At 41.5% G+C, this 15311-nt stretch overlaps 2 protein-coding genes across 3 annotated transcripts in view; one reads left to right on the forward strand and one right to left on the reverse strand.

The window, feature by feature from the left end:
* Mekk1 (mitogen-activated protein kinase kinase kinase 4) overlaps positions 1-15311 on the forward strand; it is a 1037736-nt gene that overhangs the window by 735071 nt on the left and 287354 nt on the right. The gene's annotated exons all lie outside the window — the stretch shown is intronic.
* The window catches only part of LOC139755964 (uncharacterized), a 185040-nt gene that overhangs the window by 57401 nt on the left and 112328 nt on the right, over positions 1-15311 (reverse strand). The window contains exon 6 of one of the 2 annotated variants that reach the window (XM_071674801.1): positions 1680-1831. In XM_071674801.1, coding sequence (XP_071530902.1) covers positions 1680-1831 — 152 coding nt within the window. Of the gene's footprint in view, positions 1-1664; positions 1832-15311 lie in introns of both variants that reach the window. The other variant, XM_071674800.1, reaches the window with a different exon arrangement.

The raw sequence follows: 15311 nt of genomic DNA on the forward strand, positions 1-15311 counted from the left end.
CTAGAGAGTGAGTGTGAACGAATGTGTCCTTTTTTGTCTGTTCCTGGCGCTACCTCGCTGAAGGGAGGGGGAGGGGAGGGATGCTATTTCGTGTGTGGTGGGGTGGTGACGGGAATGGATGAAGGCAGCAAGTATGAATATGTACATGTGTATATATTTATATGCATGTATATGGTGAAATGTATATGTATGTTTATGTGGATGTGTGGGCATTTATGTATATACATGTGTATGTGGGTGTGTTGGGCTTTTTCTTGTCTGTTTCCTTGCACTACCTTGCTAGCATGGGAGATGGCAGTTAAGTATAATAAAAAGATAGATAGATATACAGTTTTAAATATCCCAGCCCATAATGTTGGTGTTGGGGTTGTAGTGTCTTCCATTGTGAACTTTTTTGTGTGACTTCTTTCATTTTTTTTTTTTCATGCTATTCGCCATTTTTGGCATTAGCGAGGTAGCGTTAAGAACAGAGGACTTGGCCTTTAAGGGAATATCCTCACCTGGCCCCCTTCTCTGTTCCATCTTTTGGAAAATTAAAAAAAAAAAAAAAAAAAACGAGAGGGGAGGATTTCCAGTCCCCCGCTCCCTCCCCATTTGGTTGCCTTCTATGACATGCAGGGAATGCATGGGAAGTATTATTTCTCCCCTATCCCCATTATCTCAACACTTTCCTCCAAATCCCTTGGCATGATTAGTGTAGCTTTAACAAACAAGTTGCTCTGATAAACTTATAGAAACATTTTAGTTTGTTTTTAGCCTTTTCCACATTGTTCTTTTGAAAGTTTCTCTGCTCCTCCCCCATGTCGTGTAGTCTTCGTTTCATTCTCTCTTATACCTTTCAATTGTTGGCTGGCTATTGTGTCTCATATATCTCCTCCATAGTGCTTTTCTCTACTCTCTTTTATTTTAACATCATTCACTGAACCATATATTTTTCTTTCTTAGTCCTTTTACCCTATTACCCAATGGGATTTCACAGAACATCCCTTAATGGTGGTCTGCACTCAGGCAAAAGACTTCCATTTCCCACTTTTATTTTCAGAAACATTCCTTTTTGTAGTTGCCATGACTATATAGTATTTCCTCTTTCAGTTCTGTTTCTTCTCAGATCCCCATTTTCTTTTCTCATTATCCAAAACTCAAGCATTTCATGATCATTTGGTTTACCTTTTTCAGTATGTTCATTTTCCATGTTACTACATGTACTGACAAGGTCTGATAATGATGATGTAGCAGTTCCCCTGGTTTGGACATGCTAAGAAATATGTTTTCACAGGAAATGCATATAGTAATGAACTTTTGTCACTGTGACTCAATTCTTTGAGAATCTAAATTTCTCATTTATTTCTTTACAGTTGTGGTCCTCTGTTTTCAGGATTTCACCATCTCTGAGGAGGGAGTTTCTTGTTGTTTCTATCACCATCCTGATTATTTCTTCATTGTTTTCACATTACAGCTGTTTTGAGTCATTGAAGAGTTGAGAAATGACACGTATCATGTATCAAACAGTTTTAAGTCAGCGTAACATGGAATATAAATTTTTTTTCACAATGCAATGCTGATTTTATGGCTTTTTATGATGTCTTCCTTAGACCTTTTTAGTGGTCATTATGGTAATTAAAGCAATAGATATGGTTTAAGTGTTGTACTAGTAAGTGACTTACCTTGGGTGATCTTACCAAGAGTACTTTTTCCTCTTCTTGGGGTTCGGGGCTGAATCATCATCCGTGCCAACATGGACATAGGAGTTGAGTCTTGGCTTTTGATCTCATTTAGATTTTGATGCAGGTATTGCTTAGTTACCATGTTCTGGCTCATTTGTTCAAAGTGTCTGTAAGGGAGATTTGTAAGTCTGTGGTTATTTTGTTTTTTAACATAGATACAATTTTGTTTTATATGAAAGAAAGGTGCTTTAGCTTATTGTATGGATAGTTTGTAAATAACTGGGTGGACATGATTTGAAGAAAAACAGAATTTCAAAGGCATCATTCAGTATGCATTGGAGCCAAGATAATGTAGGCCCTCCTTTTTTGCAAATCTCTTTCTAGTATAAAGGATTTGGAAGTGTTGTGCAAGAAGGATAATAAAAGTGAGTCCATAAGTGTGAAGAAATTACTTACAGGTGATATAGCCCAGTTTTCAACCTTCTTTGCTTGAGGTTCATATGCCTAATCATGGGTAGTGTTGCTTTGTAATCAAAGGTCCTTTTTATGTCTTAAATTTTCTTAAATTTTCTTAGTAAATTAATAGTTTCTCCTGTGTTAAAGTGTTTAGTTTTTCATTCTTCCAGCAGTGTATTAGATATAAATTAGATGAAAAATACAAATGAATTAATAGATGAATACATACATACAATGCCACCAGTTGACAATGTCTAAATGGTTTCTAGGGTCCCACCCACCAATATCAAGTGACTAGGGCCCTCTGCTCATCTACAGTAGCACAGCCTCTAAACCTGAGTCCTTCTCTGTCTATATGTGCAATATTTATATACTCGCATCCTTTCTCCCAAATATTGAATACTATCTCTTTATTGCTTCACCTGATCTTTATTTCTCTGTTACTGAACTGGCTTTTGTTGAAAGCCATCTGTCCACTTTTTCACCTAATCATCATCTCAGAAACCTAACTGTCCACAGCTGCCTTTCATCAATACAAACTGTAGCTATAATCTCTACTAGTAACACAAATTTTGAAAAATAATTTCTCTGTGTAAAGATAAACCCTTAAAAATTCTGTAGCTATGTTAGAAGAGGAGAAAGTTAGGGATGTTACTTGGTTTAGTATCAAATAAGTGACATATTAGCAAGTGACAGTAAAGAATAATCTACCTATCTTAATGCCATTAAATACTTAAATATCTAGACAAGCTATATCCAAACAAAGGAACAGAGAAGGGGCCATTGAGGATATTCCCTCTAAGACTCAGTCCTCTGATCTTAATGCAGAAAATGGCAAATATTTATGAAACAGTGGAAGCACTGAAAGATTTTTATCAATGATGCAAGGCATGTGTACGAGAAGGAAGAGAGGAAAGTGATTGGTTTTCAGTGAATGTCGGCTTGTGGCAGGGGTGCTTGATGTCACCATGGTTGTTTAATTTTTTTATGAATGGGGTTGTTAGGGAGGTGAATGCAAGAGTTTTGGAGGGAGGGGCAAGTGTGCAGTCTGTTGTCGATGATAGGGCTTGGGAAGTGGGTCAGTTGTTGTTCACTGGTGATACAGCACTGTTGGCTAATTCGGGTGAGGAACTGGAGAAGCTGGTGACTGAGTTTGATAAAGTGTGTGAAAGAAGAAAGCTGAGAGTAAATGTGAATAAGAGCAAGGTTATTAGGTACAGTAGGATTGAGGGACAAGTCAATTTGGAGGTAAGATTTAAATGGAGAAAAACTTGAGGAAGTGAAGTGTTTTAGATATCTGGGAGTGGATTAGGCAGCAGATGGATTCATGGAAGCAGAATTGAGACACAGGGTGGGGGAGGGGGTGAAACTTCTGGGAGTGTTAAAAACTGTGTGGAAAGCGAGAACGTTATCTTGGAAAGCAAAAATGGGTATGTTTGAAGGAATACTGGTTCCAACAATGTTATATGGTTGCGAGGCATGGGCTATAGATAGGGTTGTGTGGAGGAGGGTGGATATGTTGGAAATGAGATGTTTCAGGACAATATGTCGCCACCCCATCACACATGAAACAGCACCGCTCCCCCTTGTGCATACACAAGTTAGTGCTAGGAAAAGACAACAAAGGCCACATTCGTTCACGCTCAATCTCTAGCTGTCATGTGTAATTCACTGAAACCACAGTTCCCTTTCCGCATCCAAGCCCCACAGAACTTTCCATGGTTTACCCCAGATACTTCACATGCCCTGGTTTATTCCATTGACAGCACATCGACCCTGATATACCTCATCGTTCCATTTCACTCTATTCCTTGCACAACTTTCACCCTCCTATATGTTCAGGCCCCGATCGCTCAAAATCTTTTTCACTCCATCCTTCCACCTCCCATTTGGTCTCCCAATTCTCCATTTCCCTCCACCTCTGACACATATATCCTTTTTCTCAACCATTCCTCACTCATTCTCACCATGTGACCAAACCATTTCAATACACCCTCTTCTGCTCTCTCAACCACATTCTTTTTATTACCATACATCTCTCTTGCACTTTCATTACTTACTCGATCAAACCACCTCACACCAAATTTGTCCTCAAACATCTCATTTCCAACATAGCCACCCTCCAATGCACACCCTATCTATAGCCCACGCATCGCTACCATATAACATTGTTGGAACCATTATTCCTTCAAACATACCCAATTTTGCTCTACAAGATAATGTCTTCATCTTTCACACATTCATCAACACTCCCAGGGGATAGGGGAGAAAGAATACTTCGCACTTATTCCCTGAGTGTCGTAGAAGGCAATTAAAAGGGAAGAGAGTGGTGGGCTGGAAATCCTCCCCTCTCGTTTTTAATTATCCAAAAGGAACAGAGAAGGGGGCCAAGTGAGGATATTCCCTCAAAAAATCACTTCTCTGTTCTTAACGCTACATCGCTAACACAGGAAATGGCAAATAGTATAAATATATATATATATATATATATATATATATATTTTTTTTTTTTTTTGCTTTGTCGCTGTCTCCCGCGTTTGCGAGGTAGCGCAAGGAAACAGACGAAAGAAATGGCCCAACCCACCCCCATACACATGTATATACATACGTCCACACACGCAAATATACATACCTACACAGCTTTCCATGGTTTACCCCGGACGCTTCACATGCCTTGATTCAATCCACTGACAGCACGTCAACTCCGGTATACCACATCGCTCCAATTCACTCTATTCCTTGCCCTCCTTTCACCCTCCTGCATGTTCAGGCCCCGATCACACAAAATCTTTTTCACTCCATCTTTCCACCTCCAATTTGGTCTCCCTCTTCTCCTCGTTCCCTCCACCTCCGACACATATATCCTCTTGGTCAATCTTTCCTCACTCATTCTCTCCATGTGCCCAAACCATTTCATAACACCCTCTTCTGCTCTCTCAACCACGCTCTTTTTATTTCCACACATCTCTCTTACCCTTACGTTACTTACTCGATCAAACCACCTCACACCACACATTGTCCTCAAACATCTCATTTACAGCACATCCATCCTCCTGCGCACAACTCTATCCATAGCCCACGCCTCGCAACCATATAACATTGTTGGAACCACTATTCCTTCAAACATACCCATTTTTGCTTTCCGAGATAATGTTCTCGACTTCCACACATTCTTCAAGGCTCCTAGGATTTTTGCCCCCTCCCCCACCCTATGATCCACTTCCGCTTCCATGGTTCTATCTGCTGCCAGATCCACTCACAGATATCTAAAACACTTTACTTCCTCCAGTTTTTCTCCATTCAAACTTACCTCCCAATTGACTTGACCCTCAACCCTACTGTACCTAATAACCTTGCTCTTATTCACATTTACTCATAACTTTCTTCTTTCACACACTTTACCAAACTCAGTCACCAGCTTCTGCAGTTTCTCACATGAATCAACCACCAGCGCTGTATCATCAGCGAACAACAACTGACTCACTTCCCAAGCTATCTCATCCCCAACAGACTTCATACTTGCCCCTCTTTCCAAAACTCTTGCATTCACCTCCCTAACAACCCCATCCATAAACAAATTAAACAACCATGGAGACATCACACACCCCTGCCGCAAACCTACATTCACTGAGAACCAATCACTTTCCTCTCTTCCTACACGTACACATGCCTTACATCCTCGATAAAAACTTTTCACTGCTTCTAACAACTTGCCTCCCACACCATATATTCTTAATACCTTCCACAGAGCATTTCTATCAACTCTATCATATGACTTCTCCAGATCCATAAATACTACATACAAATCCATTTGCTTTTCTAAGTATTTCTCACATACATTCTTCAAAGCAAACACCTGATCCACACATCCTCTACCACTTCTGAAACCACACTGCTCTTCCCCAATCTGATGCTCTGTACATGCCTTCACCCTCTCAATCAATACCATCCCATATAATTTACCAGGAATACTCAACAAACTTATACCTCTGTAATTTGAGCACTCACTCTTATCCCCTTTGCCTTTGTACAATGGCACTATGCACGCATTCCGCCAATCCTCAGGCACCTCACCATGAGTCATACATACATTAGATAACCTTACCAACCAGTCAATAATACAGTCACCCCCTTTTTTAATAAATTCCACTGCAATACCATCCAAACCTGCTGCCTTGCCGGCTTTCATCTTCCAGAAAGCTTTTACTACCTCTTCTCTCTTTACCAAATCATTTTCCCTAACCCTCTCACTTTGCACACCACCTCGACCAAAACACCCTATATCTGCCACTCTTTCATCAAACACATTCAACAAACGTTCAAAATACTCACTCCATCTCCTCACATCACCACTACTTGTTATCACCTCCCCATTTGTGCCCTTCACTGAAGTTCCCATTTGCTCCCTTGTCTTATGTACTTTATTTACCTCCTTCCAGAACACCTTTTTATTCTCCCTAAAATTTAATGATACACTCTCATTTGCCCTCTTTTTCACCTCTTTCACCTTTCTCTTGACCTCCTGTCTCTTTCTTTTTTACATCTCCCACTCAATTGCATTTTTTCCCTGCAAAAATCGTCCAAATGCCTCTCTCTTCTCTTTCACTAATAATCTTACTTCTTCATCCCACCACTCACTACCCTTTCTAATCAACCCACCTCCCACTCTTCTCATGCCACAAGCATCTTTTGTGCAATCCATCACTGATTCCCTAAATACATCCCATTCCTCCCCCACTCCCCTTACTTCCATTGTTCTCACCTTTTTCAATTGTGTACTCAGTCTCTCCTGGTACTTCCTCACACAAGTCTCCTTCCCAAACTCACTTACTCTCACCACCCTCTTCACCCCAACATTCACTCTTCTTTTCTGAAAACCCATACAAATCTTCACCTTAGCCTCCACAAGATAATAATCAGACATCCCTCCAGTTGCACCTCTCAGCACATTAACATCCAAGAGTCTCTCTTTCGCACGCCTGTCAATTAACACGTAATCCAATAACGCTCTCTGGCCATCTCTCCTACTTACATATGTATACTTATGTATATCTCGCTTTTTAAACCAGGTATTCCCAATCACCAGTCCTTTTTCAGCACATAAATCTACAAGCTCTTCACCATTTCCATTTACAACACTGAACACCCCATGTATAGCAATTATTCCATCAACTGCCACATTACTCACCTTTGCATTCAAATCACCCATCACTATAACCCAGTCTCGTGCATCAAAACCACTAACACACTCATTCAGCTGCTCCCAAAACACTTGCCTCTCATGATCTTTCTTCTCATGCCCAGGTGCATATGCACCAATAATCACCCATCTCTCTCCATCAACTTTCAGTTTTACCCATATTAATCGAGAATTTACTTTCTTACATTCTATCACATACTCCCACAACTCCTGTTTCAGGAGTACTGCTACTCCTTCCCTTGCTCTTGTCCTCTCACTAACCCCTGACTTTACTCCCAAGACATTCCCAAACAACTCTTCCCCTTTACCCTTGAGCTTCGTTTCACTAAGAGCCAAAACATCCAGGTTCCTTTCCTCAAACATACTACCTATCTTTCCTTTTTTCACATCTTGGTTACATCCACACACATTTAGACACCTCAGTCTGAGCCTTCGAGGAGGATGAGCACTCCCCGCGTGACTCCTTCTTCTGTTTCCCATTTTAGAAAGTTAAAAAAATACAAGGAGGGGAGGATTTCTGGCCCCCCGCTCCCGTCCCCTCTAGTCATCTTCTACGACACGTGAGGAATGCGTGGGGAGTATTCTTTCACCCCTATCCCCAGGGATAATATATATATATATATATATATATATATATATATATATATATATATATATATATATATATATATATATATACACATATATATACACATATATATATACATACACATACATACGCACATATACACTCACACACACATATACATATATATACATATGAAAAATGTAAGAAATAATTTAGAAAACTGAAACTTCTAGCTTGAAATGAAATGAAAAAATGAATGTCACATAATGGTTCAACCTCTGGCTATGGAAAAGGGAAATGTATAATTTATTTACACAAACGTCAATAGTAGTTCTCATCAATTTAACCACTGTATCAATATATATATATATATATGTATATATATATATATATATATATATATATATATATATATATATATATATATATATATATATATATATCTTTCTTTCTTTTAAACTATTCGCTATTTCCCGCGTTAGCGAGGTAGCGCTAAGAACAGAGGACTGGGCCTTTGTGGAATATCCTCACCTGGCCCCCCTCTGTTCCTTCTTTTGGGGGAAAAAAAAAAAGAAAAAAAACGAGAGGGGAGGCTTTCCAGCCTCCCGCTCCCTCCCCTTTTAGTCGCCTTCTACGACACGCAGGGAATACGTGGGAAGTATTCTTAATCCCCTATCCCCAGGGATATATATATATATATATATATATATATATATATATATATATATATATATATATATATATATATATATATTTTTTTTTTTCTTTTCTTTTAAACTATCCGCCATTTCCCACGTTAGCGAGGTAGCGTTAAGAACAGAGGACTGGGCCTTTTTTGGAATATCCTCACCTGCCCCCCTCTGTTCCTTCTTATGGATAATTAAGAAAAAAACGAGAGGGGAGGATTTCCAGCCCCCCGCTCCCTCCCCTTTTAGTTGCCTTCTACGACACGCAGGGAGTACGTGGGAAGTATTCTTAATCCCCTATCCCCAGGGGAGGTGATAACAAGTAGTGGTGATGTGAGAAGGAGATGGAGTGAGTATTTTCAAGGTTTGTTGAATGTGCTTGATGATAGAGTGGCAGATATAGGGTGTTTTGGTCAAGGTGGTGTGCAAAGTGAGAGGGTTAGGGAAAATGATTTGGTAAACAGAGAAGAGGTAGTAAAAGCTTTGTGGAAGATGAAAGCTGGCAAGGCAGCAGGTTTGGATGGTATTGCAGTGGAATTTATTAAAAAAGGGGGTGACTGTATTGTTGACTGGTTGGTAAGGTTATTTAATGTATGTATGACTCATGGTGAGGTGCCTGAGGATTGGCGGAATGCGTGCATAGTGCCATTGTACAAAGGCAAAGGGGATAAGAGTGAGTGCTCAAATTACAGAGGTATAAGTTTGTTGAGTATTCCTGGTAAATTATATGGGAGGGTATTGATTGAGAGGGTGAAGGCATGTACAGAGCATCAGATTGGGGAAGAGCAGTGTGGTTTCAGAAGTGGTAGAGGATGTGTGGATCAGGTGTTTGCTTTGAAGAATGTATGTGAGAAATACTTAGAAAAGCAAATGGATTTGTATGTAGCATTTATGGATCTGGAGAAGGCATATGATAGAGTTGATAGAGATGCTCTGTGGAAGGTATTAAGAATATATGGTGTGGGAGGCAAGTTGTTAGAAGCAGTGAAAAGTTTTTATCGGTGAATGCAAGGCATGTGTATGTGTAGGAAGAGAGGAAAGTGATTGGTTCTCAGTGAATGTAGGTTTGCGGCAGGGGTGTGTGATGTCTCCATGGTTGTTTAATTTGTTTATGGATGGGGTTGTTAGGGAGGTGAATGCAAGAGTTTTGGAAAGAGGGGCAAGTATGAAGTCTGTTGTGGATGAGAGAGCTTGGGAAGTGAGTCAGTTGTTGTTCGCTGATGATACAGCGCTGCTGGCTGATTCATGTGAGAAACTGCAGAAGCTGGTGACTGAGTTTGGTAAAGTGTGTGAAAGAAGAAAGTTAAGAGTAAATGTGAATAAGAGCAAGGTTATTAGGTACAGTAGGGTTGAGGGTCAAGTCAATTGGGAGGTAAGTTTGAATGGAGAAAAACTGGAGGAAGTAGTGTTTTAGATATCTGGGAGTGGATCTGGCAGCGGATTGAACCATGGAAGCAGAAGTGAATCATAGGGTGGGGGAGGGGGCGAAAATCCTGGGAGCCTTGAAGAATGTGTGGAAGTCGAGAACATTATCTCGGAAAGCAAAAATGGGTATGTTTGAAGGAATAGTGGTTCCAACAATGTTGTATGGTTGCGAGGCGTGGGCTATGGATAGAGTTGTGCTCAGGAGGGTGGATGTGCTGGAAATGAGATGTTTGAGGACAATGTTTGGTGTTAGGTGGTTTGATCGAGTAAGTAATGTAAGGGTAAGAGAGATGTGTGGAAATAAAAAGAGAGTGGTTGAGAGAGCAGAAGAGGGTGTTTTGAAATGGTTTGGGCACATGGAGAGAATGAGTGAGGAAAGATTGACCAAGAGGATATATGTGTCGGAGGTGGAGGGAACGAGGAGAAGAGGGAAACCAAATTGGAGGTGGAAAGATGGAGTGAAAAAGATTTTGTGTGATCAGGACCTGAACATGCAGGAGGGTGAAAGGCAGGCAAGGAATAGAGTGAATTGGATCGATGTGGTATACCGGGGTTGACGTGCTGTCAGTGGATTGAATCAGGGCATGTGAAGCGTCTGGGGTAAACCATGGAAAGTTGTGTGGGGCCTGGATGTGGAAAGGGAGCTGTGGTTTCGGGCATTATTGCGTGACAGCTGGAGACTGAGTGTGAACGAATGGGGCCTTTGTTGTCTTTTCCTAGTGCTACCTCGCACACATGAGAGGGGAGGGGGATGGTATTCCATGTGTGGCGAGGTGGCGATGGGAATGAATAGGGGCAGACAGTGTGAATTGTGTGCATGGGTATATATGTATGTGTCTGTGTGTGTAGATATATGTGTACATTGAGATGTATAGGTATGTATATTTGCGTGGGTGGGCGTGTGTGTGTGTACATTGTGTATGGGGGTGGGTTGGGCCATTTCTTTCGCCTATTTCCTTGCGCTACGTCGCAAACGCGGGAGACCCACAAAGCAAAATAAAATATATATATATATATATATATATATATATATACACATACACAGGTATATACATACACGTCCACACACGCACATATACATACCTATACATCTCAACGTATACATATATATACACACTCAGACATATGCATATATGCACATGTACATAATTCATACTGTCTCCCCTTATTCATTCCCGTCGCCACCTGCCACACATGAAATAACAGCCCCCTCCCCCCACATGTCTGTGATGTAGCACTAGGAAAAGACAACAAAGGCCACATTCGTTCACACTAAGTCTCTAGCTGTCATGTATAATGCACCGAAACCACAGCTCCCTTTCCACATCCAGGCCCCACAAAACTTTCCATAGTTTACCCCAAACACTTCACATGACTTGGTTCAATCCATTGACAGTACGTCGATCCCGGTATACCACATCATTCCAATTCACTCTATTCCTTGCACGCCTTTCATGCTTCTGCATGTTCAGGCCCCGATCACTCAAAATCTTTTTCACTCCATCTTTCCACCTCCAATTTGGTCTCCCACTTCTCCTCGTTACCTCCATCTCTGACACATATATCCTCTTGTCAATCTTTCCTCACTCATTCTCTCCATGTGACCAACCCATTTCAAAACACCCTCCTCTGCTTTCTCAACCACACTCTTTTTTATTACCACACATCTCTCTTACGCTGTTATTATCTACTCAATCAAACCACCTCACACCACATATTGTCCTCAAACATCTCATTTCCAGCACATCCACCCTACTCTGTACAACTCCATCTATAGCCCATGCCTCACAACCATATAACATGGTTGGAACCACTATTCCTTTAAACATACCCATTTTTGCCTTCCAAGATAACGTTCTCGACTTCCACACATTTTTCCATGCCCCTAAACCTTTCGCCCCCTCCACCACTCTATGATTCACCTCCGCTTCCATGGTTCCATCCGCTGCCATATCTACTCCCAGATATCTAAAACACTTCACTTCCTCCAGTTTTTCTCCATTCAAACTTACCTCCCACTTGACTTGTCCCTCAACCCTACTGTACGTAATGACCTTGCTCTTATTCACATTTATTCTCAGTTTTCTTTCACTTACTTTACCAAACTCAGTCACCAGCTGGGGATAGGGGAGAAAGAATACTTGCCACGCATTCCTCACTTGCCATAGAAGACGACTAAAGGGGACGGGAGCGGCGGGCCAGAAACCCTCCCCTCCTTGTATTTTGAGTTTTAAAAGGGTAAACAGAAGAAGGAGTCATGCGGGGAGTGCTCATCCTCCTAGAAGGCTCAGATTGGGGTGTCTAAATGTGTGTGGATGTAACCAAGATGAGAAAAAAGGAGAGATAGGTAGTATGTTTGAGGAAAGGGACCTGGATGTCTTGGCTCTGAGTGAAATGAAGCTCAAGGGTAAAGGGGAAGAGTGGTTTGGGAATGTCTTGGGAGTAAAGTCAGGGGTTAGTGAGAGGACAAGAGCAAGGGAAGGAGTAGCACTACTCCTGAAACAGGAGTGGTGGGAGTATGTGATAGAGTGTAAGAAAGTAAACTCTAGATTGCTATGGGTAAAACTGAAAGTTGATGGAGAGAGATGGGTGATTATTGGTGCATATGCACCTGGGCATGAGAAGAAAGATCATGAGAGGCAAGTGTTTTGGGAGCAGCTTAATGAGTGTGTTAGTGGTTTTGATGCACAAGATCAGGTTATAGTGATGGGTGATTTGAATGCAAAGGTGAGTAATGTGGCAGTTGAGGGAATAATTGGTATACATGGGGTGTTCAGGCTTGTAAATGGAAATGGTGAAGAGCTTCTAGATTTATGTGCTGAAAAAGGACTGGTGATTAGGAATACCTGGTTTAAAAAGGAGATATACATAAGTATACGTATGCAGATAGGAGAGATGGCCAGGGAGCGTTATTGGATTACGTGTTAATTGATAGGCGCGCGAAAGAGAGACTTTTGGACGTTTAATGTGCTGAGAGGTGCAACTGGAGGGATGTCTGATCATTATCTTGTGGAGGCGAAGGTGAAGATTTGTAGGGGTTTTCAGGAAAGAAGCAAGAATGTTGGGGTGAAGAGAGTGGTGAGAGTAAGTGAGCTTGGGAAGGAGACTTGTGCGAGGAAGTACCAGGAGAGACTGAGTACAGAATGGAAAAAGGTGAGAACAAAGGAGGTACAGGGAGTGGGGGAGGAATGGGATGTATTTAGGGAAGCAGTGATGGCTTGCACAAAAGATGCTTGTGGCATGAGAAGCGTGGGAGGTGGGTTGATTAGAAAGGGTAGTGAGTGGTGGGATGAAGAAGTAAGATTATTAGTGAAAGAGAAGAGAGAGGCATTTGGACGATTTTTGCAGGGAAAAAATGCAAATGAGTGGGAGATGTATAAATAAAAGAAAGAGGCAGGAGATCAAGAGAAAGGTGCAAGAGGAGAAAAAGAGGTCAAATGAGAGTTGGGGTGAGAGAGTATCATTAAATTCTAGGGGGAATAAAAAGATGTTTTAGAAGGAGGTACATAAAGTGCATAAGACAAGGGAGCAAATGGGAACTTCAGTGAAGGGGGCTAATGGGGAGGTGATAACAAGTAGTCGTGATGTGAGAAGGAGATGGAGTGAGTATTTTGAAGGTTTGTTGAATGCGTTTTATGATGGAGTGACAGATATAGGGTGTTTTGGTCAAGGAGGTGTGCAAAGTGAGAGGGTTAGGGAAAATGATTTGGTAAACAGAGAAGAGGTAGTAAAAGCTTTGCGGAAGATGAAAGCTGGCAAGGCAGCAGGTTTGGATGGTATTGCAGTGGAATTTATTAAAAAAGGGGGTGACTGTATTGTTGACTGGTTGGTAAGGTTATTTAATGTATGTATGACTCATGGTGAGGTGCCTGAGGATTGGCGGAATGCTTGCATAGTGCCAATGTATGAAGGCAAAGGGGATAAGAGAGAGTGCTCAAATCACAGAGGTATAAGTTTGTTGAGTATTCCTGGTAAATTATATGGGAGGGTATTGATTGAGAGGGTGAAGGCATGTACAGAGCATCAGATTGGGGAAGAGCAGTGTGGTTTCAGAAGAGGATGTGTGAATCAGGTGTTTGCTTTGAAGAATGTATGTGAGAAATACTTAGAAAAGCAAATGGAATTGTATGTAGCATTTATGGATCTAGAGAAGGCATATGATAGAGTTGATAGAGATGCTCTGTGGAAGGTATTAAGAATATATGGTGTGGGAGGCAAGTTGTTAGAAGCATTGAAAAGTTTTTATCGAGGATGTAAGGCATGTGTACGTGTAGGAAGAGAGGAAAGTGATTGGTTCTCAATGAATCTAGGTTTGCAGTAGGGGTGTGTGATATCTCCATGGTTGTTTGATTTGTTTATGGATGGGGTTGTTAGGGAGGTGAATGGAAGAGTTTTGGGAAGAGGGGCAAGTATGCACTCTGTTGTGGATGAGAGAGCTTGGGAAGTGAGTCAGTTGTTGCTCGCTGATGATACAGCGCTGGTGGCTGATTCATGTGAGAAACTGCAGATGCTGGTGACTGAGTTTGGTAAAGAGTGTGAAAGAAGAAAGTTAAGAGTAAATGTGAATAAGAGCAAGGTTATTAGGTACAGTAGGGTTGAGGGTCAAGTCAATTGGGAGGTAAGTTTGAATGGAGAAAAACTGGAGGAAGTAAAGTGTTTTAGATATCTGGGAGTGGATCTGGCAGCGGATAGAACCATGGAAGCAGAAGTGAATCATAGGGTGGGGGAGGGGGCGAAAGATCTGGGAGACTTGAAGAATGTTTGGAAGTCGAAAACATTATCTCGGAAAGCAAAAATGGGTATATTTGAAGGAATAGTGGTTCCAACAATGTTGTATGGTTGCGAGGCGTGGGCTATGGATAGAGTTGTGCACAGGAGGGTGGATGTGCTGGAAACGAGATGTTTGAGGACAATATGTGGTGTGAGGTAGTTTGATCGAGTAAGTAATGTAAGGGTGAGAGAGATGTGCAGAAATAAAAAGAGTGTGGTTGAAAGAGCAGAAGAGGGTGTTTTGAAATGGTTTGGTCACATAGAGAGAATGAGTGAGGAAAGATTGACCAAGAGGATATATGTGTCGGAGGTGGAGGTAACGAGGAGAAGTGGGAGACCAAGTTGGAGGTGGAAAGATGGAGTGAAAAAGATTTTGAGTGATCAGGGCCTGAACATGCAGGAGGGTGAAAGGCGTGCAAGGAATAGAGTGAATTGGAATGATGTGGTATTATACCGGGGTCGACGTGCTGTCAATGGATTGAACCAGGGCATGTGAAGCGTCTGGGGCAAACCTTGGAAAGTTCTGTGGGGCCTGGATGTGG

Source organism: Panulirus ornatus, chromosome 20 (genome assembly GCF_036320965.1).
Source record: "Panulirus ornatus isolate Po-2019 chromosome 20, ASM3632096v1, whole genome shotgun sequence".
Classification (NCBI taxonomy): domain Eukaryota; kingdom Metazoa; phylum Arthropoda; class Malacostraca; order Decapoda; family Palinuridae; genus Panulirus; species Panulirus ornatus.